The 24976-nt window shown below is 51.2% G+C and overlaps 1 protein-coding gene across 1 annotated transcript; it reads right to left on the reverse strand.

Annotated features, from left to right (window-relative positions):
* Nucleotides 1–3959: 3959 nt before the first annotated feature.
* Nucleotides 3960–21055, reverse strand: NPC1L1 (NPC1-like 1). The gene is made up of 19 exons (XM_006832256.1): nucleotides 21002–21055; nucleotides 18598–20144; nucleotides 15928–16028; nucleotides 15474–15646; nucleotides 14737–14865; nucleotides 14045–14227; nucleotides 13374–13488; nucleotides 13128–13255; nucleotides 12636–12773; nucleotides 12328–12417; nucleotides 10635–10825; nucleotides 10295–10419; nucleotides 8740–8866; nucleotides 8573–8628; nucleotides 7082–7232; nucleotides 6631–6862; nucleotides 6352–6465; nucleotides 6111–6273; nucleotides 3960–4159 (listed from the first exon to the last, which is right to left on the reverse strand). Exons 1-19 carry the CDS (start codon nucleotides 21053–21055, stop codon nucleotides 3960–3962), a joined length of 4017 nt encoding a protein of 1338 aa, XP_006832319.1.
* Between the last annotated feature and the right edge of the window lie 3921 nt (nucleotides 21056–24976).

Consider the following 24976-nt stretch of genomic DNA (forward strand, 5'->3'; position numbering starts at 1 on the left):
GGGACCCCACCCAGAGAACTGAGGATGCCTGAGATGAAGACAGAGATGATGACATGGAGGGATGAAGCAGCTGGGGACTTTGGATCCAGAGAGGGAGAGGAACTGTGGGCCGAAGACTGAGGGGGGAGGGGGGCGTGTCAAGCACGGGCTTCTAGGATATGCCCTTTGGTGGGAAGAGGATGCATGGAGGGAATTGGAACCATGGCAATGTAATGATATACAATGGAATGAATATGGAACTGAGGTACTCGCATGTAAACTATCATATAATTCACAATAAAACATTAAAAAAAAAAACAAAACCTATGGAAGTTTGCTATGAGTTGGAACTGACTTGACGACACCTGACGACACCTAACAACAACAATCATGGGAGGCCTTGTGGTGCCATGGTTAAAAGTTTACCTGCTAGCTAAAAGGTCAGCAGTTCAAACCCATGAGTGGTTTTGTAAAAGTACAGCCTAGAATCTATGGGGCAACTCTACTGTACCCTGTAGGACCACCGTGAGTCAACATTGAGTTGAAATGGCTCATGTTTACTGGCTTTTTGGCTTTGTCTCCAACCTCCCTACTGCCGGCCATCTAGGCATATAGGCCTGCCAGCCCTCCCCTGACTTAGCTGGCTTGGCCCAGTGCGGCAGGAGATGTGGCTCTGACTGCCTTCTCCTCTTGCCTGAGACTGTGGTTCTGAGCTTCCAGGCCCAATAATTCAAAGAAACAATGATTAAATGCTCACAGAGCTGATGGAGGTGTTCCATTTGTTTCCTTCCCTTTCTCTTCCTGTGTTGATGTTGTCTTCACCTTCTAAGTGTAAGCGGCAGTTCACTTTGCTGTCTGCAAAATATAATATAATCCCAACCTCGCAGGACTGTTGGGAGAAGAAAATAAAGAAATCTGCAGGCAGTCTCCAAGTTAGGAACATCCGATTTAGGGACAACTCTTACTTGTCCTTTATGTGTTTTTGTTTTTTAAGCTTTTAATGTGAATTGAGTGATAGTTTACATGACAGAACATGGATTTTTCACTCAATCTTTTTTTTGTTGTTTCATTGCAATGATTACAATCCCCTCCCTGTACCATCTGTGAGCAGTATTTGTCTCTATTCCTTTTTTTCTTTTTGATGTACACAAAACACACAGAAATATATATTAATTTAAACAACCATAGGGCACATTTTGCGAGCCAGCCTCCTGGCCACCAGCACACAGTCTTTCTCTTTCCAGGAGTCTGTAGTCCTCAGCTGCTCTGTCTCTCCATGCCCTCATCTCTGCTTCCATCTCTGGTGGGTGTATGTTCTTAACAACAACAAAAATACTTTTTTTTTTTTTCTTTAAAGAAATAGAAACTACAAGTTCAGACTGGAAGCTACGTTTTAGGATAATTCTTATATAAACAGAGTTCGTTCTTTTGGGAGCATTTATTATTATTCCCTAGTCCAAAATATTACTCTGATTTGAAAATTGTATGTTAAAAATGTTAATTAATTTCTATTAAAAATTATGACACTTTTATTTCTAGTTCTTATAACCTAAAATTATTTTCCTTGTCTTGCAAACCACAAGGTCTGTGGTTCGAGACCGCCAGCTGCTCCGCGGGAGAAAGATGAGGCTTTCTGCTCCCACAAAGATATAAAGCCTCAGAACAGAAACCTTATACAGGGTCGCTATGAATTGGAACTGACTCAACTACACTTAACAACAACATTATAAATTGTATGTTGAATAAACTATCAATTCTATTAATTTTTTAAATTAAATTTTAGAAGTTATTTTATTTGTTCCCAATTCTTATAACCTAAATTATATTTCTTGCCTTATTACAATGGCTAGAATCTTTAGTACATTGTTGACTACAAGTGGGAATCCTTTTCTGAGTCTCAATCTTGGAGGGAAAGTTGTCAGTGTTTCATCATTAAAAATAATATTTGTTGGCTTGTACAGGTGATTATGGAAGTGCGGAGACTGTACAATAGGCACTGAACTACAAACCACAAAGTTGGCAGTTCAAGTCCACCAGCTACTCCATGGAAGATAGATGAGGCTTTCCACTCCCATAAAGATTTACAGCCTCAGAATCCCTATGCAGGGTCGCTGTGAGTCGGAACCGATCCAACGGCACTTGACAATAACACCAAATGGGTGATTAAATTGATAGCTAAGATGTATTTTTAGTCAGAAGTTTTGTTGTTTTCTGTGCTAGAACAGAAATACTACAAGAGAGTGGCTTAAACAAACAGAACTTTAATTGTTTATAGTTTAGGAGACTAGAGTCTGAATTCCAAGTGCTGGCTCGAGAGAAAGGCGCTCATCTGCAGCATCTGCATCCTGGTGCCTCAGTGGTCATCATGTGTCGCCTCAGTCTTCCCACAGGCCCAGGCGGTTCTCAGCACAAAGCCAACCGGTCCAAAGAGTGGACCCCATTCCCAGCTCCTCCCGGTCGTACTGAGGTTCCACCTTGCTCTGCTAACGTCCCTCTTTTTCTCTCTTGTAAGATAAAAGGTGCCACTCAAGTAAGAGAGGTGATTTTAATAGGGATGGCACTGCGGGTTAATGCGCTGGACCACAAGGTCAGTTTGAGCCACAAGGTCAGTGGTTCAAGCCCACCAGCTGCTCCTCGGAAAGCCTATACAGGGTCGCTATGAGTCAGAACCAACTACAGGCACTTAGCAACACAACAAGAATAACACGCAGAAGGGTGGGGCTTGAGTCATGCCTCTTCACAAAATGGAGACTTACATCTGATACAGCCATACAGGATTGGGTCATGGCCTAGCCAGGTAGGCAGGTATTGGGGGAGGATAATTCAGTCCATGAGAGAGGATTAGATCAGTAATTTACCCCACTATTTCTCCTCTTTGTGTATTCTTGATTTTAATCCTGTGCTGTTAAAAATGTTACAAACATTTTTTCCCAATCCATCATGTGTTTTTCGACTTTGTGCTTTTTGTTTGTCTTCTTACAAAAGTTTTACCTTTTTGTGTAGTCAAATCTGTAGGCTTTGCCTCATTTTTCTGGATCTTGTAGTTAGGAAGCTTTTCCAACCCTAAGATTATATAGCATAATGTCTAATACTTAAATAGTTGGATTTTTGGTTTGGGATTTTTAATCCATTAGTAATTTTCTTTTTCTGTATGGTGTGATACAGCTTTATTTTTATCCAAATGTTTAGCCAATTGGCAATACACCATTGGTTGAATGGCCTGTCCTTTTCCCTGATTTGAAGTGTAACTTTTATCAGAAGATATTCTGTTACTTAGATAACTTGTCTATTCCTGTGCTTGTGGGGGTTTTTAACAGGGTGATCTGTGTGGTCTCAGCCTCAGTCCCCAGGAACCCTACCATTTTCCTCCTGTCCATCCTGGCTGGAGTTGAGACCAGGTGACCAGAGTGTGTTGGTGAGAACTCCCCACAAAAAACAAACAAACAACAACAAAAAAAAACCATAGATTACAGACCTGTGTGTGTAGTATTCACTGGGGACCACAACCTGCTACCCCTACAGCTGCACCCTGGCCCACCTTGCCACTCCCTGGCCTACTGCAGACACTGGGGGTGGGGCATGTCCTCTTTGGTCACAGAAATACTGACAAATGTTAAAAATGTATTAGCACCTAATGGAGTTTTGCTCTTGTGATTTCAAGCATTGAAGGAAGGAACCACTGGGTAGGAATTAGACAGCCAGGAGAAAGTCACATCTGGAAGGAATGCCTCAGTACCCGTCTGTTCCCAAATTCAAGAACCTCTGCCCCATAGGAGTGGGAGGGTCACCAGGGGCTGGCTGCAGGCTCCCATGCAGAGGGTGGGCAGTGCAGAACAGACAGTGGTGGGTAGGCTGAGCTATGGGCCCTCTCAAAGGCACTGAGAAGGAGGACAGGTCAAGGGCCCACCACGGAGAAACCCACAGGCCCTCGCTTTCAGGGCCTTCCAACCATAAGCGGCCTCCACCAAACACAGGTTCTATCAGAGCACCTGCCCGCTGCTGGGCAAAGAACTGTCCACACCGTTGGGATTCTTGGCATCCTCTCCAAAGCTCTTGTTGGTGTAGACGTAGCTGCTTGTGTGGGCCACAGGAGGGTGCACTGAGCAGGAGTCTGCCCTGACTGTAGCAGCTGCCTTGGCCATCTCCTGTTTCAGCACCAGAGCAGGGTTGACATTCGGCCCTGGGTGGTGCAGGGGGGAAACAATAGGGCATCAGAGAGGGCACCACATGGCCTCTGTGCACCTCAATCCCAGCCCTTGCCCACCCTGCCTGGAAAATCACCAACCACAGTGGGCCACAGAGCCAGGCGCCCGACCTGTCTGCCCTGCATGTTCATTCAGGGCAAACTCTGAAAGCACCTGAGCCTACCAGGCCAAGAGTCTTTCTAGGAATCCCCTGTGCAGTCCCCAAGCAGCCTTCCTCACTGGGTTCACGGTGCCTCCTTCTGTACAGCAGACTCAGGGCGTGGGGGATGCGCAGGGTTCTGAGCTCCTGCTCCCTTTACTGAGCCAAGTCTCCCCAGTACACACTGTGGAGGTCGAAAACCCAAAAAGAACACATGCTGCAGCCTGGGACCAGCCAGGTCCCTGAAATCTGGCCATGTTGGCTTGACTCAGTAAGGTGAGTAAGGAGCACAGATCCCCTTTGTTCTCCTTTGATTTCCCACCCAAAGGAGCTCTGGTAGCGTAGTGGTTATGAATCGGGCTGCGAACCACAAGGTCAGCAGTTTGAAACTACCAGCTGCTCCGCTCCGCAGGAGAAAGATGAGGCTTTCTGCTCCCGTAAAGATTTACAGCCTTGGAAACCCTGTACAGGGTCGTTATGAGTCGGAACCAACTCCACGGCACATAACAAGAACAACAACACACTGTGGGGAGTCCTGGTGTGGCACTGTAAGATAAGCACTGGAAGGCTAACCTAAAGCTTGGCGGTTCAAACTCACCAGCCGCTCCTTGGAAACTCTAGGCAGGGTCGCTAGGAGTCAGAACTGACTCAATGGCACTCAACAACAACAACAACAATAGTGTGATGGCTGGAACTGCGGTTGCCTTGCTAAATGAGGCTGGACCAAATAATTTCATGGGTCTTACATGGCCCACGCCCAGATGTTTCCCACTTCTTCTATAAAGGGTCACTGTGAGTCAGAAGCAACTCGACGGCACTTAAAAACATTCAGTTGGAAGACATTTTCAAACTGCAAGCTGCCACTCATGACTGAATCATTTAAAAATTATTAATCGCCTTTGTTGTTGGTGTTGTTGAGTGTCACTGAGAGAGTTCTGACTTATCGTGACCCCATGTAGGGTTTCCAAGGAGCAGCTTGTAGGTTTGAACTGCCAACCTGTGGTCCAGTGCTGATCCTATAACACCACACCAGGAGTCCTATTAATAGACTGTTGTTGTTTTTCGAGCCATCAAGTCGGTTCTGACTCCTAACGACCCTGCATAGAGTTCCCAAGGAGCTGCTGGTGAGTTTGAACTGCCATTTGAACTCCATTAGGAGACTAGAATATATCACAGTGTATCATGTGTGAAAAATAAACCTGCTGCTATTGGCTGAGTCGATCCTGACGCGCCGTGACCCTGAAAGACAGTCAAACTGGCCATAGGGTTCCCAAGGGTATTTCCAGTCTTTATGGAAGCACACTGCCCACATCTCTTTCAGACTGGCAAGTGAGGTTAAAATGCTGACCTTTGGGTTTGCAGATGGTGCTTTAATCACTGTGCCACCAGCCCATGCACATAGCTCCTGAGTGTAAAATGTGTTTCTCACTGAGGTTACGGTTCAAAGTTTAAAAGCATAGCAGTGCAATTCTACATAGCCTCTAAGTGTTTCAGCTCCACAGCTGTTGATAAAGATGCTCACAACATAGTAAGTGAAAAAAGAGCAGCTTTCAGAACACAAAGTACTGTGTGATCACATTCTTGTTAAAAACACACATAAGTGTGGGGCGGTGGTGAGCAGTGGTCTGTAGGCATCTGTGTTTTAACTTGGACTCAGTGCGCGGCTGCGCTTCGGGGAGCATGCACGCATTGTCTCTGTGACCACCTCTCAGTCACCGTGGCCTATAGCGGGAGCCTGTGGGCTCCGGCTGGTGAGGCCTGGAACCGTCCAATGGGCAGGTACTCACCCAGGTAGCTGAGGACTACAGGAAGGAAGACGAGGCCATGCAGCAGCCCCAGGAGGGTGATGAGCAGGTTGAGGCGAAAGAAGAAGATCTGAACGAGCTGGGCCTTGGCAAGGCCCAGGACCAGTATGCCGGGCAGGTTAGTCATGGCCACACCAGCAAAGACCTGGGCATCAGACAGGTGACTGTCAGGCTGGGCCTAGGGCACCCCGATGGACAGTGTGGAGGGCCCCACCCCACTCACCGCACTGCCCATGGTAATGGTCGCCTCCCTGGCCCTCTCCAGTCTGGTGGGCATGGTGCAGATGGCAAAGGAGCGGGTGATGTGAGACACGAACTCCACCGACATGCCCACCGCCTGCAGGCAAAGAGGCCTCTGCTGTGGAAACTGGTGTGGGGCATGGGCCATGGGGCTGGGAACTGAGGTCTTCTACGAGACCAACAGGAGCTGGAGGCTCCTAGGAGGCAAGGGGCTACCTCTACCCCGAGTCCCTGGGCTGCCAGCCCACTCAGGGTGAGTTACCGTGACGAGGTTGATGAGGGACAATGCATTATAACTGATGCCCCAAAGTGCCATGAAGCCGACGGTGTCCACAAGAATCATGATGATGGTGAAGAGGTTGAGCAGCCCAGAGCGCAGGTCCATGCCCAGCAGGAGGCAGCAGACAACGAAGGTGGGCAGGAGGCAGACACTCAGCATGAAGAGCCCCTCAGGGACAATGGTCAGATACTGCTCATAAAACACGTAGGTGATCCTGTAGTCGACAAGACGCTTTAGTCAACTGATCCCCAAAAGGAAGACAGGGTGCTTCTGTTTTAAAATGAGGAGACCGAAGAGTCAGCAGACCCCAAGTGCAGCCCAGACCTTCTATTCTAATCCTTCACATGGCCTTCCAGAAACGCTACACCCCAAAACTCCAGGCTCTAGCAAGTGGCCCCTGACTCCCCTGGGTCCCGGCTGCTCAGAGCCTCACGTGTAAGGGAAGACTTCAAAGGTTGGGTCCGTCCCCGGGACCTTCCGCAGGCTGGCAGTGATGTTAGCTGCTAGGGCTCGAGCTGCCCGCAGAGCTTCTGTATACTCCTGGGAGTTCTTCAGGGGCATGTGGTAGGCCATGAACCGGGAGGCTGGGTGGGCAGGACAAGGGCCATGGGGATGGGAGAAGGGCAAAGATCAGCTCTTGCTTCAGGACACCTTCAGCCTCAGCTAGTCTGGTCTTGCTTCAGAAAACCTGGGATCACATCCCACTTCCCAGGCAGCGCATGACCCACCCCTCTTGAAATTCTTAATAATTTTGAACCCAAGTCTTGCATTTCACTTTGCCCTGAGCCCAAAGATTGCAAGCCCAGAATCCAGGCCCTCCTATGGATCCCTCACTGACCCCGTGCTCCTCTGTGTAGCTTCAAAACACACAATGGATTGTAAGAATTCCTTCAACAGAATCACTTTTCAATGTGCATGTTTCTACAGAAAAAGACCAGCTGCCCTGGATTGCTGTGGGATTGTGGGCTGGGTCCCCGTACAAGAAAGAGAACAGTGAATTACCTGTAGTGAGCAAGTATAGCAGGGAAAGAAATGGGATAGCTCTTTTCATTGTGGAGAAAATCAAAAGAAAGAAATGTTCTTGAACGTCTACAATCTTAGAGTAGGAAAGTAGTAGGACGGTGCTCAGCCCAGCCCAGCCCAGCAGAACCAGTCCTGTTCGGACACAGGCTGCTGGTTCAGACCCACCAGAGGGTCTAAGTCAGGATGTCTCAGTGGAGCCTGAGAACCTGCATTTCTACTCATCTCCAGATGACACTCATGCTGCTGTTCCAGAAGCCACACTTTGGGAGCCCCTGGCCCAGACCCACATTCATGGGCGCCTCAGAGGACTGAGGCAGAGGTGCCTTCCGGCTTCTGATCTATCTGTGCCCTCCACACCCAAGTCAGCTCCCTCTGTACCCACCAACTGAGGCATTCTGGAAAGGAGACTGGGAAATGGGAACCTGGATGGTTTAGCCAGGTGGGTGGATTGCTGAGTTTCTTTATAAAAGAAATCCAAACAGGGATTATTTCAGCAAACAGGTAGAGTGTCACAACCCTCCAGGCCCACTGGCCGGCACCGGCCCATCAGAGCATCTGCCACACACAGAGGCCTATGTGCACAGCACCGTGGTACCATGGCCTACTCCTGACACGCAACCACCATGCTACTGTGTGGTCTTAGCGTTAACTTGGACATGCCACTCAGCCTGAGACACCTCCCATATCTGCTATACCAGGCAGACAGAGCGACCCGCTGCTAATATTCAGGGGCAATTGGTGCTCATTATGGGTTTGGGCAGCTCCAAAATCCTGGTCAGCCGCAGAACGCATTCCATGAAGTGCAGGCTGACCAGGTAGGCCAGTGAGAAGCCCAAGAGAAGGAGGAAGAAGAGTTGAGAGAAGAGTATGCACACAGGACTCCCGGCTAGGCAGCACTCACCCACAATCTGACCGTCTTGGCTCATATTGACAGAGGTGCTGTAAGCCGCCAGGCCCCTGTGAGGAGAATGTCAGAGCTGAGAACACCTCCTCCCAACTGCTTCACTGTCCCCCGCCCCTACCTGGAGCCCCCCAGCTGGCCACCCAAACAAAGCCAGCCCTGCTTACCCTTTGGGACACTTGATGTTGGGCGGGTCGCTCAGGAACCACGGGAGGTACTTGTGGAACTGCTCCACTGAGGGCCGGATGGGGCCCAGAGTGAAGCTCATGCAGTTTCTCGTGCAATTCAAGGCGCCTGGGTAGAGATGCAGGCTGGGTCACCGGGCAGGACCCCGTGTGGAGCTCTGCCCACCCAGTCCTTGTCCCCTACTCTGAGGGCCAGCTCTTAGCACCTGCACCACCAGAGAACACAAGGCCGTGGGCTAATTCTAGAGGGGCAGCAGAGTCAGCACTGGACTGCAGACCAAAAAGTCGGCATTCAAACCCACCAGCTGCTCCTCGGAAACCCAGTTCAAGGCCACTTAGTGAGAACCAACTGGACCTCACTCAATGACAATCAGGGAAAAATACTGCCTGATGATGCAGCTGTTAAGCACTTGGCTGCTAACCTATCCAGCAGTTCTGCAGAGGACAGATTTGGCCATCCGCATCCATAGAGACGTGGTGTCGCCAGGCTCTGGTGAGTCGATTCCCACACAGCACAGCCCCATGCACAACAGAAGGGGACCAGGCCTGCCCTGTGCCGTCAAGAAGCCTGGTGTTGCAGCCACTTGTCCATCCAGCTCACTGAGGAAGGTCTTCCTCTTTTCTGCTGACCCCCGACTTTATCAAGCATGATGTTCTCCAGGACTCAGTCACTCCTGATAGCATGTCCGAATGAAGTACAGGAGGTAAAACCTGGCCATCTTGGCTCCTAAGGAGAACTTTACATCTTCCAGCACAGATCTGTTCATTCTGCCGGCAGTCCAAGGTATACTGAATGTCTTCTTCCATAAAGATTGTTGTTGTTGTTGTTAAGTGTCGCCAAGTCAGTTCTGACTCATAGCGACCTTATATAGGGTTTCCAAAGAGCGGCTGGTAAGCTTTTCAGTTCAAACCGACCTTGCAGTTCAAACTGACCTTGCAGTCCAGCGCATTAACCCACAGGCCACCCCAGGACTTCTCCATAAAGATTACAATCTAGAAAACCCATTGAGGCAGTTCTGCTCTGTCACAAGGGGTTGCTTTGAGGCACCCAACAATGACAATAATCTGGAAGAACACCTTCAGCTCCAGACCTAGGAATCATGGACACCCATTAACACTGGACTGCTAATTGCAAACTTGGTGATTCAAACCCACCAGCCACTCCTCAGCAACCCTATACTGGGACACTGAATCAGAACCAACAGACGGCACTTAACATCAGCTGTTGAAGAAGACAGTTTGGGGGCAGAGCCTATGGGGGCGATCCTGCATCCACTCATGGAGCTGGTCCAGCTATGAGGGTACAGGGGTCTCCAAACACCACCCAACCACAGCCACGCACCGTCAGGGTGCCCAGTGTTCATATGGGGGTAGCTAAGGGTCTGGACATGGCCCCCACATTTAAGTGCCCCCTCAGGCTTCTGCCCCACCCCATGGCAGGGGCTATGAGGGAACCCAGTCAGTCCCTCCTTCCAACCGATACTCCTTGCACCCCAAAAGCTAAGGTGGACAAGAGCCCCCTAGGGCCTGTGCTCACTGCTTGTCGAGGGACAGAATTCATCCTTATTGGGGTCAGAGCCATAGAGACGGCAGCAAGAAGATGGGGTCAGCCAGTCGATGAAGTCATCCACCCAGGAAGAGGCTGGAATGGCCAGGTAAGATCTGAGGGAGAGAGCAGAGAAGGAACACGGGAAAGGAAGTGAGCCAGGTGGGCCCAGCCAGGTGAGACACATGTTCCTTCAGTGCCCAAGCTCCCACTTGGCCTTCCCCAGGCACCGGGCAAGCAGCTGGGCAGCTGGGCAGGGCAGGGAGGGTTCTCGGGGGGTTCTGTGTGAGAGAGGACACAGGCTGGGGGAGTGGGGTGGAGGGTCACTCACTCCGCAGGGAACTCTGTGGCATACTGGATCTTCTGTGTTAAAGAGTAGCTGTCACAGCCTGCGCTGGAGCAGACACTATTCATTCCAGCCTCGCTGGAGAAGTTATAGCCCGCAGTGGTGACAAAGTAGACAGGGGTGCCCACTTCAAAGTAACGGTTCAGAAAAAGGAAGTAGTCCAGCAGGTAGGAGTCCTGGAAGGCACAGGAGGGTCAGGGAGCCTCAGTAGGTCAGGCCTACCCCCAGGGCTCTCTGCTACGTGCACATTCACAGGGATACACACCCACAGGGGCATCCAGAGGTGCACACAGGCATGCACACACAGGCATGCACACGCAGACATACACACAGATATGCACACAGGCACACACACAGGCATACACGCAGGCATGCACACAGGCACACACACAGGCACACACACAGGTATACACGCAGGCATGCACACAGGCACACACACAGGCACACACACAGGTATACACACAGGCATGCACACGCAGGCATACACACTCAGGCATACACACAGACATGCACACACAGGCATACACACAGGCGTGCACACACAGGCATGCACACGCAGGCATGTACACTCAGGCATACACACAGATATGCACACAGGCACACACACAGGTATACACGCAGGCATGAACACGCAGGGACACTCACAAAAGTACAAACACAGAGCTGCGCATTCCAGCCTACAAGAACACACGTGTGCCATCTTGATCTCCCTATGACACCTAGTCTGGGCACATTCCCCTCTCCAGTCAGCCTGTACCCCCTTTTGTGCATCCTCAGACAGACCTCCCTACGCTCACGCAGGTCATCCATGGGGGTTGGTGTTTCCCCTGGCCTCTCTGCTAACATAACACCCTTCCCCCAGGGGGCTGGCCTTCGGCCCCCATCAGCTCTTGAAAGCCCCCAGACACTACTGCCCTGCAAGACACCTTGCCCTTTTCCACCTGAGACTTGGCTGACTCTCTGGATGCTGCAAGTGTTCTGATGTCTGTGTCTGATCTCTTCAAGGATTGAACCAGACCCATTGAAACCACCCTGACTCTCCTCCCAGATGTCTGCCGAGCGCCTGGGACCCAGTGCTCCTTCTCTCCAGCTCGGCAGCTCCGCTCCGCTTCCATGGCCACTGAGCAGCACTTGGGTGCACACCCAGTCACACGGTGGGGGTCTGCCGTGGTTACTCAGAGCAGCTGCCCACCCTGCTACTTGCTGATTCAGTAGTCTTCCCAAACTGCTGCTCCCATGGGCCCCAACACCTGTCAGGATGCAGTCCCAAGGCCCTGGTCTGACAGTTAAGCTTCCAGCAAGACTCCGTCCCCCAAGACTCCCAATTTTTCATTCAGACTATCCTCACTGCCCTCTGCTCCACCTACCCACCCTCATTGTAGCCTCTGAGAAGCTCATCCAGCCCCTCTGCTCAGAGTGCTGGCCACCTAGCCTAGCATGGCTTAGACATGGGCCGATGGGCCGTATGTGAATGAGGCTGCTTTCTCTTCATCCTGTGACTGGTAGTTGGATGCCCAGGGCATCCAAGCCATCCTCAGACTTGTTCTACCTACCTAGTCTACCTCTTGCCTTTGACCTGACACTGGTCTTTAGGACCTGCACTCTTCCCACCTGGCATGGCCTCTCCCCATCCTCCTAGGAACTGCTGCCACCCAGCACCCCGATGTGAGGACCTCACCTTGGGCAAGGCCAGCTCCTGATCAAGGCCCACGCTGATGTGGCACATGAAGTAGAGACTGACTCCGAAGAGGGCCAGGAACAGGAAGATCTGAGGAGAGGAAGGGAGAGGCTGCTGCCCTGCTCCCTTCCTCCCCCTGCCCTCCAGGTGGGCGGGCGGGAAGCACGTGGTATCAGACAGTCTTCATCCCAGCTGTTACCATTAGCCTCAGCTGGGTAATTCCCACCTCTCCAAGCCCTACCTTCACACCAAGAAAGCTAGGTGCAAGGCTGAGCAAATGTCCCAAGTGGCCAGGCCTCCCAACTTACCACAACACCTCGGGTGACTCGGTGCAGCAGGAATGGTGCGTAAACTTGGCGGAAGAAGCGGAGCAGGAGCCCCTCCTTGGGACTGGGCGGGGGAAGTTGCTGGGCTCTGAGGCAGCAGCAGACATCCAGGTGGGAGGCCTGGGGGAGGCAGCCCCTCAGGATGGTGCAGAGCAGAACAGCCCCGAGCACGGTTCTCCTTTGTTTTCACTCTAGCTCGCTAAAGTATCTCGGAATTGTCCACTGTCACAGAACAAATAGCCCCCTCCTCCCCCCCGCCCCGGCCCCCAGCACCTCCTCACTTATAGTTTGGTTAGCTGACTTCATACACTCTAGGAGGTTCTATTGTACTTTTAAAAAATGACCAACACAACATCACAGTTCTAGAGGAACTGAATAAAAGACCCAAATATTTCCTCCCAACATAATGCTCCTGCTACCCATCTCCCATACAGGTGTTCCCCAGCAGAGAGGAGGCCTGAGCCCCGGCCGCACCTCCTGCCTCCTGCTGTCCAGAGAAAGCAGGGCTACGAAGGCTGACATCTGCAGCAGAAAGTCCAGCACCACCGCCAGGCCAGAGGTCAGGGCAAACGTCCGCACGGCTGGCATGAGAGTCAGCGCCCCTGTGAGGGCAGAGGGCTGTCAGGTCACCCAGTCCCAGGTAGAATAGACAAGGATCGGCCCCACTTGAGCCCTCCAATGAGCTGCAGACCCAGCCCAGGGACAAGAACCAAGTCTTACCCAAGAAGAAGCAGATGGCCTCAGACACACTGCACAGTAGCATGCTGGGAGCCACAAGACCAAGGACGCGGCCGATGTGTTCCTCCCGCTGCTCCCCCGGCTGCCTCGGCTGCCTCTGTGTGGGAACAACAGGGACAGAGTCCAGAGCCAGCCAAGGGCATGGTCCCACCCAGGCCAACAGGAAGGCCAGGAACAGCGACCGCCCAGAGACCCCACAAGGGGCAAGGAGACTGCCCTTTGGCCTTCCTGGTAGGCATTTGGCACTGCTGTCATCCACCATGCAGATGGCCCAGAATGTGCTGGACAAAGCACCTCTGGGTGTCACAGTGTCACTACTCCAGCACATGAGTGGAACCTGAATGTCCATCTAGAGTGGACCGAGCACACCCAAGTTACCTGGAGGCACCTGTAACCAGCGATGTGAAAAAGCTAAGACACTGTGTGCAGCTACCATGTGATAAAAGTTCTCGTGTTAGACACCAAATACTGCTTCTATGAAAGCTAGTTGCCATTCAGTTGAAGGCAATTCATGATGAACCCATGTGTATTAACCGTTCCTGCCACCCAAGGGTTCACTGCTTTCTGTAGGTGCTATCCACGTGAGTTGGGGCAAAGGCACAGTCTCGAGGAGTGTACAGCAAACTGACTCACACTGAGGAGACCTTTCTTACCTGGTACTCGAGAATGAAGATGAAGAGGTTGTCAGCGCCCACAGCAAGGACCAAGAAAGGCACGACTTGGATGATGATCAGAGAGGACGGGACACCCAAGTAGGAGAAGAAGCCCATGGAGGCCATAACTGCTCCCAGCACCACCATGATCCCACCTAGGCCCAGTGTGGCCTTAGCGTCCACCTGCATGGAAACCCAGGCTCAGTTTGATTGTCCAGGTCAGGGACCGGCGGGGGGGGAGGGGACGGGGACACCCCACCCTCCTGGGCAAGAGGAAGAGATAGCAGCAGGCAGTCTCTTTATGTGCCCAGCTGTGAACCAGGGTCTCCCACCAGGGCCTGAGTTCTTCCCATCACTCAGTGCCTTTCCAGGCCTGGCCTCCCACCGCACCACAAGGTCAAGCTGAGCTCATCCCCCTTTGGGTCCCACTGTAATAAACAATAGATGTCATTATTTGCATGTAAACAAGTGGTAAGTGGCAGAATGATAACATCACTTGACCTTTTAAAACAGCACCACAAAGAGACAGTCGGGGGGACACTCTGACTTTGGGTGAGTGTGCCCACTTTGCTCTGTCTTGAGGTGCTCTGGCTATGAAAGTTCAGAACCCAAGAAGGACTGCCAGGGCCCAAGGGGCACCTGCTCTCCCAGCATGGACAAGAGGCCATCCGCCCAGCCCAGCTGCTGCTTACCAGCACTCGGTGCCTGCTGGAGTAGCTGCCCAGTGCCAGGGTGATGTACAAGAAGATGACGATGTAACTGATGGCAAAGATCGGCAAGTCCTCCCCTGTGGTGCGGTTGATCTCATCTTCCAGGGAGCGCTATGGACACACAACCAGAACGTAATTGGTTGATCCTGCCAGGGGCCAGCAAGCCTTCACATAGAGTTCATGTCTTCCATGGGTGGGAGGGGACACAGGAGGAGGCAGAGGGCTGAGGGGAGGCAGGGAGGGGTCATTACAACAGCAAAGGTTGAACATATTGTCAGGAGGGACCAGTCACTGGAGAAGGATATCATGTGTGGTAAGGTGGAGGGTCAGAGAAAAAGAGGAAGAGCCCCAGCGAGATGGATTGGCAAAGTGGCAGCATCAGTGGGCTGAAGCGTGGCAACAATTGTGAGGTTGGCCCAGGACTGGGCAGTGTTTCGTTCTATTGTGCTTAGTGTCACTATGAGTCGGTACCGAATCGTTGGCACCTAACAACAACAACAACTGCTGTTCATGCACTTGTACCTGGAAACCAGCTGTGAGCCCCAGAGCAACCCTTCGAGAACAGGACTGTCCTAATCAATCATACTTGGTAACCGGGACTAAAGGCAATGCAGGCACTTGCCCAGGGTCACCCAGGAGGTGATGAGGACAGGACCAGGCAAAGGAACCCAGTCAAGGCTGCCTGGAATGCACCTCCAAGTCACAGGGTCTGAGCTCACCTCAGCCATGAAGGTGACCTGGAACGTGCCAGCCATCTGCCGCTGGAAGGCTCGCATCTCCTCCAAGAAGCCTGACTCCCAGAGCTTGGCCTGGGCCAGCCGGGGGTCCCCACTTGGGTAGTTGTTGAGGGAGAAGGTCATGATCAGGGCCTCGGCCTCAGAGTAGTCCTTACCTGGGAAAGGAAAGACACACTCTGCAAGGAGCTTCCGCAGGCTCAGCCCTCCATCCCCTCTCACCCCTCAGCTGCCTCTTGGGAGTTTCAGCCTTCCCACCCACTCCTCTATTGTCCCAGCCAAAGGCAAGACCTGTGAACTCAGGCGCAGAGCAAGAGCATCAGACAATGGAGACACAGAGACAGGCAGGCCATCTAAGGCAGCAGGGGCTATCACATCCCCCACCTGCCAGATCAGGGTCCCTGCTCCTTACGGGCTTCCTCTGGGGCTGTCATCTTACCTTTGTATCCCCCCACTGCGAGGAAAGGGAAAATGGGGGCTCCGTAGTCGGCCATGCAGCTTAGGCCCAAGGATGTGCCATCTTTGAATGTGAGTGGAGCACTGTGGGGAACAGGGGAAAGGATGCTGTTTGGACTGCTCCAGGGCCCTCCCATCAGCACCTGCTTCACCCAGCAAACAGGAGGACCTGGGGCACCCGGTCTAGGGGCTTGGTAATAGTTTTAAACTTGGAGGCAGTTTTACAAACTCAGTTTCCTAAAAATCCCCAGTAAGTGAAGTGGTGTTCTGGTTGTGTTCCCTCAAAATACCCTCTGGACATCTAACACATGTGACTTTGTTCCTGGACAAGATCCAATTTAGGGTTTGTTAGTGAAGTACTATCAGTGTAGGCTGTATCTTAACCCTAATCACTTTTGAGACATAAAAAGGTGTGGCACTACAGCGCTGGACTGCAAGGTCAGAGGTTCAAACTCACCAGCCGCTCCTCAGAAACCCTGTCAGGATTGCTATGAGTCGGAACCAACTCGATGGCATTTAACAACAACAAGCCCAGAGTGGAAAAGAGATGTCAAAGGATCTGAGGACTCTTGGAGTTAGAGAAATTGGGACAAAGATTTTTCTCCCACAGCAGAGAGAGCCTACCCCTAGAGCCCTGAATTCTGCTGGCAAGGCCCCTACTCATGATACACCTGCTACAGCAGCACCGAGAAACGGAAACAAGGGGGGCTGAGCAAGCTTTCGAGGGCTCCGTCTGTACAGCAGGTCAGTGCTGTGAGTTGTCGCCATCCAACAACGCAAGCGTACCTGTTATTCTCACTTCCTGCTGAAGCAAGCACACTGGGCAATACTCGTAATGTTCTATGGGGGCTGGGGGCTACGATTTGAACTGAAAATCCCACATATTGCACCCTGGGCCTCCTCCTCCATCCCGGGGCCCCTGGGTCCCAGAGCCCGATGATGACAGCATCACCATTAGTGGTGGGAAAACGTTTCTATGGCTAGCCTACCACAAGCACTTTCCACAAAGTATGTTGGTATGAAGAGGCAGCAGGAAGATAAACAGGAAGATGGCCAGCTGGGAGGAACTGCAATGTACCTACTTGCTCTAGGCCCTCAAGCAGCTAGCTCACTGGCTGTTCTGAGCCTTTGCTTTCTTGTCTATGAATGAGGGTAACAAAGCACTCAGAAAGCTGTGAGAATACAAAATCAAAACAGGCATACTGTGGTGCAGGAGTTGTGGGGAGGAGCAGATGTAAGTCTAGAACCATGAGCCCTAAAGTCCCTGATGGAGACATATTACAGACTAGCCACACCCTGACCTTCGCAACTGGCACTTAAGAAAAGACCATCTGTTGACTTTTGGTATAGCATCAGAGAAGAATAGTCACATTATATATAAAAGTTATAAAAATATTCAGTATACTTCAACTGGGAGCATGGTGACGCTATACGATAAGCACTGTACTGCGAACCCCAAGGTCTGCGCTTCAAGCCCACCAGCCGCTCTGAAGGAGAAAGGTGAGGCTTTCAGCTTCCAAGGAAACTTACAGCCTTGGAAACCCTATAAATGGTCCCTATGATCCGACTCGACAGGACTTAACAACAACATACTTCAACTAATATGTTGCAACAAATTGAATGTGTACAATTAGTTATGAAAATCTAGCTGTCTTATCGTAAACCAGACATTAGAGATTTGCAAAAAATGTAAAACCCCCGCACACTTCTCAGTGTTCTTTTTTTTGTTTTGGAAAATGTTTTTTTTTAAAAATGCTATGTCGCCATATAAAAGGTTTATTGAATATTTTTTCTTTTAAAGAATTAATATCTGTATTTTAAATTTCTCTGTTTTAATTTCTAATGACTCCAAAATGTGGAGCGATATAACCCACATTAACAGAAGCTCTCTGGGGGACTTATTAATATTTAAGAGAGGAATGAGACCTTGGGACCAAAACTACGTGATGACCACTGCTTCATTTCAATGCCAAAGAGCCTGAAGCGCACCCCCCACTGCCCCCTCAGAACACCCTGCACTTTGCTTCACATTGGTGCCACAGCAGAGGTGTGTGCGGCTACCTGAACTACGTGAGTGTGTGGACCACGCCGTGCTAGGCACACCCAGCCAGACCAGTGCAAAAGGACTGGGGCCGCAATCCTGTCTTTTCCATTCCCACAACAGCACAGTGTGAACCCCTCAAGCTCTGGTACCCCACAATAAGCACCATAGAGCAAAACAAACAAGCAAACCAGACCCAGACTCCTCTCAGAAGATTGAAACAGAAAGACGTGGGATTGGGGGGGGGGGGAGGGGGGCGGTCCCCACAACCGGAAGTGGGCGGAGCAGAAGGAAAATGGCCCCTCAGAGTGTGTTGTTATCGCTAAGTGCCATCTTCAAGTTTGTTCTGACTCATGGTGACCCTGTGTAGAGTTTCCAAGGAGTGGCTGGTGAGTGTGAACCACCAACCTTGTGATTCAAACCGACCTTGTGGTCCAGTGCTTTGTCCCTCAGCGCTATGCCAGGACCCCAAGAGTGTGCTGTAATAAGGGCGAATTGATGAAAGGAGGGAGAGAGGGTTGGAGGAGGCACCAGGGAAGATGAGGCGTATTGCAGCGCCCACTGAGAGACCCCCTGAGCTCCCTAGCTGAGCTTTACCACGCAGGAACTCACTTGACACAGTAGAGAAAATGATCCCTCCAGCCTACTTCGGCCGTCTGTCCCAGGAGAGTCTGGTTGGCGGTGAGCAGAAAACGAGTGCGGTTGTTCTGGAAGTACTGCAACAGGCTGTTCACACAGCAGTCTTCCAGGCTGGCGTTGTGCGGGTTGAGCGGGGCGTAACAGACGTCTTGGAGCGAGATGTTTCGCCCCTCTTCAGGGGACCACACCTGCAACCGCCGCAGCCTTTCCTGCAGTTCCAGCAGCTGTAGCAGCAGGTCGGGTGCCAGGACCCCGCTGAAGTTTTTGGGACCCAGCATCAGGGAGTTATAGCCATAGCTGGCCCGACCAGGGGCGGTCAGGATCACCTGGTTGGTGCGAAAGAAAGGGCCAAAATGCTGGTCGTGGAACTCCTTCTCCCGCCGGGCCCGGTTGTTCGGGGCTGACCACAGCTCCACAGGGTCCGTGGTGAGCTCCATGAAGGCCAGACCCGCCGACAGAAGCACCACCACTACAGTGGACACCCCCAGGACTGTGAGTGGCCACGAGGCCACCCATGTGCCCCAGGCCTGGAATAACTGGCCCAGGAGAGTGTGAGTACGGAGGCTGATCCGGTCCAAGAAGCTTATGTGCACAGCAGGGACTTCTGCCTTTTCTTTGGCCTTGGCCTTGGCCTTGGCCCTGCGGTGGACCAAGAGGGGGAGCACGAGGAAGACCACAAGGACGGCAAAGAGGGAGCAGAGGATAGTCACCAGGGCCAGGTCCCAGGCCATCTGGCCTAAGCGGAAGGTGGAGTCCAGAGGCTGTGGATGTACTATGGCAGGACAGGATGCGGCGCAGTCCTGGCAGGAGCATGCAGCCGCCCCATCCTCCTGGGAAACATTGCAGCTCACGACCTCCGAGTTGAGAAGCTCAATCCCATCCCCAGGGGCCTGGCTGGGGTTCAAGAGGTGGAAGGCAATGTCCAGCGGGGCCAGGCCGTTGCTGGTGTCGCCTTGGAAGTTGAGCCAGCGCTGGGCGTTACAGAGAGCAGAGCCATACACACCGCACATGCTGCCCACAGCCAAGGTGGCCGCCGCAGGAATGCGCACACGGCTACACGATTCATAGACGGCCTCGGCAAAGCTTCGCTGGTAGAAGGCCTGGTAGGCCAGCACTGCCGGCAGCTGCCCGTCGCCCCGTGGGTAGATGCGCGTCACGTTGATGAAGAGGCTCTGGTCGGGGCTGCAAGTGTTCTGGCAGTGCAGACTGACAAAGTTGTCGGAGCAAGCGGGACAGCGAGTGAGGAGAGCCTTGGTGACCGCCATGCTTATCTCTAGAGCCACCAGCTGCTTTAAGGAGCAGCAGGCATAGGTGGTGGTGGGGCCCTTGTAGAGGCGGGGGCAGATGCGCCGCAGGAGTGTCAGGTGCAGGCCCGTGACGGGTTTGGCAGGTGTGTTTGACAGGCAGGAGACATTGGACAGTGGGATCACACTCCCCGACAACTCAGGATTCTTCCCGCACTCGTCGTAGAAGGCACATTGGCCAGCCTTGTGGATGGGGGTGTACGGTTGTGCCTGAGCCTGAGGAACAAACAATGTCACCGGGCCTGCAGGACTGCCTGGGATGGACACCCAGGATGTCCCAAGGAGGGCAGAGAGAGCCGGCTAGCTGGCCGGGGACAGGGGCAGGCCTTGCCTAAGATGGGAGGGAAGGGGGCCTAGAGCAGTGGGGAAGAGGGGACCTCAAAAGATGTACAGTGGAAGCAAAAGGGGAAGATGGAGGCTGTACCAGGGTGCTGGAGAGCAATGAGGATGCCAGGGGGAGACAGGGGGCTGAGGCTGGCTCTCAGGGCCTGCTGTGGGAAGCTCTGTTGGCGCTAAATCCACCAGAGGCTTCAGACCCTGAGCTGCACAGCTATGCCCAGAGGCCCCGCTGGCTCCTTCTCAGAGACCCTGAATGCAGGAATGCTCCTGCCCACACCTGCTCCAATCCTCAGCCACCATCCACCCTCAATGACACCTGAGAAGCGACATGCCTTCTCATGACTGCCAGGGCACTCAGTCCTCAGCCCGCACCTCTTGTGCTGCATCTGTCTCTCAGATCCTCCTGCAACCCCAGGGCTTGATGACTCCCATACTAGGGATGAGGCCTCTCTAAGCCCATTTCAGCTAACTCTCTGCTCCTCCCTGTCTTCCATGGTCCGGTTCAACCCCATAGCCCAGAGAATCAGAAGTCGGGGAGGCAGCCATGACCTTTCCCCCACCCTCTCCGGGGGACTAGGAGCCACCACTACCCATAGACCAGCCCGGCCCCCAACTTCTGTTTAGTTATGCAGGCTCCTCCAGGACCCAAGATGTTCTCACTGTGTGCTAAGTGATGGGTTTCCTGTCCATGTACCCAGAGAGTGGCGAGCAGCCAACAGGTTCCTAGGACTTACCTGGGGCAGCAACAGGACACAGAGCAACCAGAACCTCTGACCAGGCTTCACCATCCCGGCTCTTGGAAGGGGTGGTGGTACGAGACACAGGGTCAGATACCGGGTGTGCTCTAGGACACACGTTAAGGCAGCCTCCTCCCCCTGGTGACGGCCCTGGCCTGACAGGGGAAGAGACCAATGGGTGCACATCCCGAGTTCCAAGCTGGTTAATAATCCACCACACACCCTCTTCCTGCACTATTTGGGGCCTGTTCCCTATCCTCTCTTAGATGAGCCTCCAAGGGGAGATGGTGAGGTCTTCCCAAAGCCACAGAGGAGAGGCCACCGGGAGCCTCCCAGCTCCTGCTACGAGAGGTGCGGACAGAAAAACAGAGAGGGATCCTGACCTAGCTCTGGGCTCAGAAGTGCTGGTCTCAAGCCTCAGCGCAGCCCTGGGAACCCCTACTTCCCTTTCCAGAGGTCTCGGACCCCTAGTCCTCACTTGCCCTCCCTGGGACCAGACACATACCAATGTGTCACAGCAAGTGTTGTTAATGAATATAACAGCTGTGTCCACAGAGGGGCAAAAGCAGCTTGGTGCAGGCCCTCGGCGTCTCCTCCACTCACTTCTTTGCTGCGTCTCTTGCGTGGAGAGGAACAGAAAGCAGGCTGAAGCCCAGCCAGCCACACCCTGCTGGCCCCAAGTGCACCACACATGCCCTCTGCTCCTTTCCGATAGGCATCTTGCATGGCCTTGCTCCGCTCTCTCTATTGCCAGATGGGCCATGACCTTGGCTCTCGATGGACTGAGCTGATAACTGGGACTCTGGCTCAGTGGTGTCTGTAAATATGGTGTCGCTCCACCCTGCAGAATCCTCAGTATTGTCTGTTAGTAATTTTAATCACGTACTCATATGTGATCAACAGAGTTGTTCATTGCTTTTATGTCATTTGCTGTTGTTGGTAAGTGCCGTCAACCCTGTGTAGGGTTTCCGAGAGTGGACATCTTTGTAGGAGCAGAAAGCCTCAACTTTTTCCGGTAGTGTGGCAAGCAGGCTCAAATCACCAACCTCGTGACCCACAGTGGAATGTTTATTGTACAGAACCACTGCACTCCCCATTATATGAATATTAACAACAAAATCGTCTCGTGAAATCTTTCTACATTGAATTGAAACATTATTAGTTACATTGTTAATAAAGTACCATGGACCCTAAGAAGAACAAACAAATCTGTGTTAGGAAAAGTACAGCCAGAATGTTCACCTCTTATACTTTGGACATATTATCAAGAGGGACCAGTCCCTAGAAAAGGACATCATGCTTGGTAAAGTGAGGGTCAGCGAAAAGGAGGAAGACCCCCAACAAGATGGAGCGGCACAGTGGCAGCAGCGGTGGACTCAGACAATTGTGCATAAGGCCGCTGAGGTGGTAATGACCCAAAGGCCCCTTTTCAAATTTCTCTCCTTCTTTTCCTTTAATTACGATTTCATTCTTCAAAAAGTTATTGACAACCTCAAATATGACCTTCCATATACATATAGTTCCTCTAGTACACAATGTATTTTTCATTGTCTGAGTGATTTTAATAGTGATATGTGGCATATGGCTCTGTACTATTGAAATAGTGACAAATATAGTACTAAATGAGAAAGATCAAATTATTGAGTTATTTTTAAAGGTAAATGTAAAGGATTCTCTTGTTTGTTTGTTTCTTAATATGACATAGTTCCCAAATTTGTGTGTCACCTTTGTGCAGGGTCCATTCTAATTTTCTCTGTCTCTTCTAATTTTAGTGCATGTGATGCCAAAGTGAGCACAAAGGACTATTTTTTTTTAATTCAATCTTGCTGATTAAATAAAAGGTGATTCATAAATATAGCTAACCAAAAAAAAAGTTATTGACATAGGTTCGCAAATACTAATTACCACAATGTGGTAGCTAAAATACTAGAAACTTGACAAAATCATCAACTATAAAAACATCAGTAACAAAGAAAACAACAGTGTGTGCTTGTAGCATGTGCAGACATAATCATGTGATCACTGGAATTAGGTAAGAGTGACAGCTCAGACGAGTGCATTGCTGCTGCTGTTGTTATTGTTGTTAAGGGCCGTCAAGTCACTTCTGACCCATAGCAACCTTGTACAGGGTTTCCGAGGAGTAACCAAAGCTTGAACCACTGCTCTTGTGATTCAAACTACTTTGTTTCCAAAAGTGAATCAGCACTGAGTTTTCGCCTTGTCATTTAGATTATCATTTAGATTACATACTGATACATGTAAGTTTATGAAAAATGTTTTTGTTGCTATAACTACAGAGATGTTTTTTATAAAAAATAAATCTCAGCTGAAATGCTGCACAACACTTTTATAGACAATGATTTGGGTATCACCTGTTCTGACAGTATCGGTCACCTGTTACAGCATACGCCCACTTTAATCCTCTAATGATGCCATCACTGTGAATGTTGGGAACAGCTCCCTGTGGTCACCAGCTCTTCATCCTCCCTCAGCTAGCTCCTTGGACTTGTGTCCCAAAGAACCAGGCCTGACTCAGACAGCAAATCACCCTGTGACCCTGTGTGTGCAGAGGGAGACGGAGGCCAGAGGAAGGAGACTTGGAGGCTAAGGCAAGGGTGAGCCAAGGCAGGACTGGAGTTGACCTGAAGCCCATGAGTTAGCCAGGGCTGGATAGGAAAAGAGGCCATAGACCAAGGTTCTGACAGGTGATCAGATGCCATCTATCCAGCGCCCACTAAGGGAACACTTTCTGTCCTACTGACCAGGTGTCCTAGTCTGGGCTCTCCCAAGACGAAGATTCAAGTGCAGACAGTTCACTTGGAAGCTGAGTAAGCTTGAGTCTGGTGCCTTAGCCCACTCAGCCGTACTGACACCCCAGACAGTTCACTTGAGAGTTGATCCCAGAAGGCACCAGTAGAGCAGTAGGAAAGGAGCCCAGAAAGTGCAGGAAGACAATCCAGGCTGCCTTAAAGAGCAGGCTCCTACCATACAATCCCACTGGGAGGATACACCTCAAAGGATTGAAGGCAGAAACAAGTACAACAATGTTCAGTGTAATACTATCCACAACAGCCAAAATGTAGAAACAATCTAAATGTCCATCAGTGGATGAGTTAACAAAAGGAGGTAGGTACTCATGCTCTGGTGGGGTGTTGTGAGGTAAAGCACTGGACCACAAGGTTGGTTCAAACTCACCAGCTGCTCCTTGGAAACCCTACACAGGGTCACTATGAGTCGGAACTGACTCAAAGGCACAGGTTGTTTGAATCGCAAAGTCAGCAGTTCAAATTCACCAGCTGCTCCTCAAAACAGTATACAGGGTCACCATGAGTCAGAACCAACTCAATGGCACTTAACAACAATACTCATGTATGTAATGGAGTACTACAACAACCAACAACAGCAACATTGCTACCAAGTCAATTTCAACTCCTTGCCATCTTTTAGGACAGAGTAGAACTGCCTCACAGAACTTCTAATCATTATAGAAGCATACAGCCACATCTTTCCCCTCTGGAGCAGCTGGTGGATTCAAACCACCAACCTTTTGGTTAGCAAATGAGTGCTTAACTACTGTGTCGCCAATGTTTGTTGTTGTTAAGTTCTGTTGAGTTCAGTTCTGATTCATAGCGACAGTGTGCAGCGTTTCCAAAGAGCACCTGGTGAGTTTGAACCGTCAATCTTGCAGTTCAAACTGACTTTGCAGAACACTGTTTATCCCACAGAGTCACACCATGACTCTGTCACCAAGGCTGTGGTACAGACAAATGACAGTGGATTACGTGGCAAATCATTTGCAAATCAACCACAGCTCTGCCTATAAAATAATCCCCAACAGACTTGGGTTTTAAAAAGTTCGTGCAAATAGTGAATAATTGCTATCAGGACTGACTGTGAGGGTTGGAAATGTAAAGGTAGATGTTTTGTAGCAAAAGGAGGGGAGTGATTGACTTTGCAGTTCAGGAGTGGAGG

This window comes from Chrysochloris asiatica, unplaced genomic scaffold (assembly GCF_000296735.1).
Source record: "Chrysochloris asiatica unplaced genomic scaffold, ChrAsi1.0 scaffold00006, whole genome shotgun sequence".
NCBI lineage: Eukaryota > Metazoa > Chordata > Mammalia > Afrosoricida > Chrysochloridae > Chrysochloris > Chrysochloris asiatica.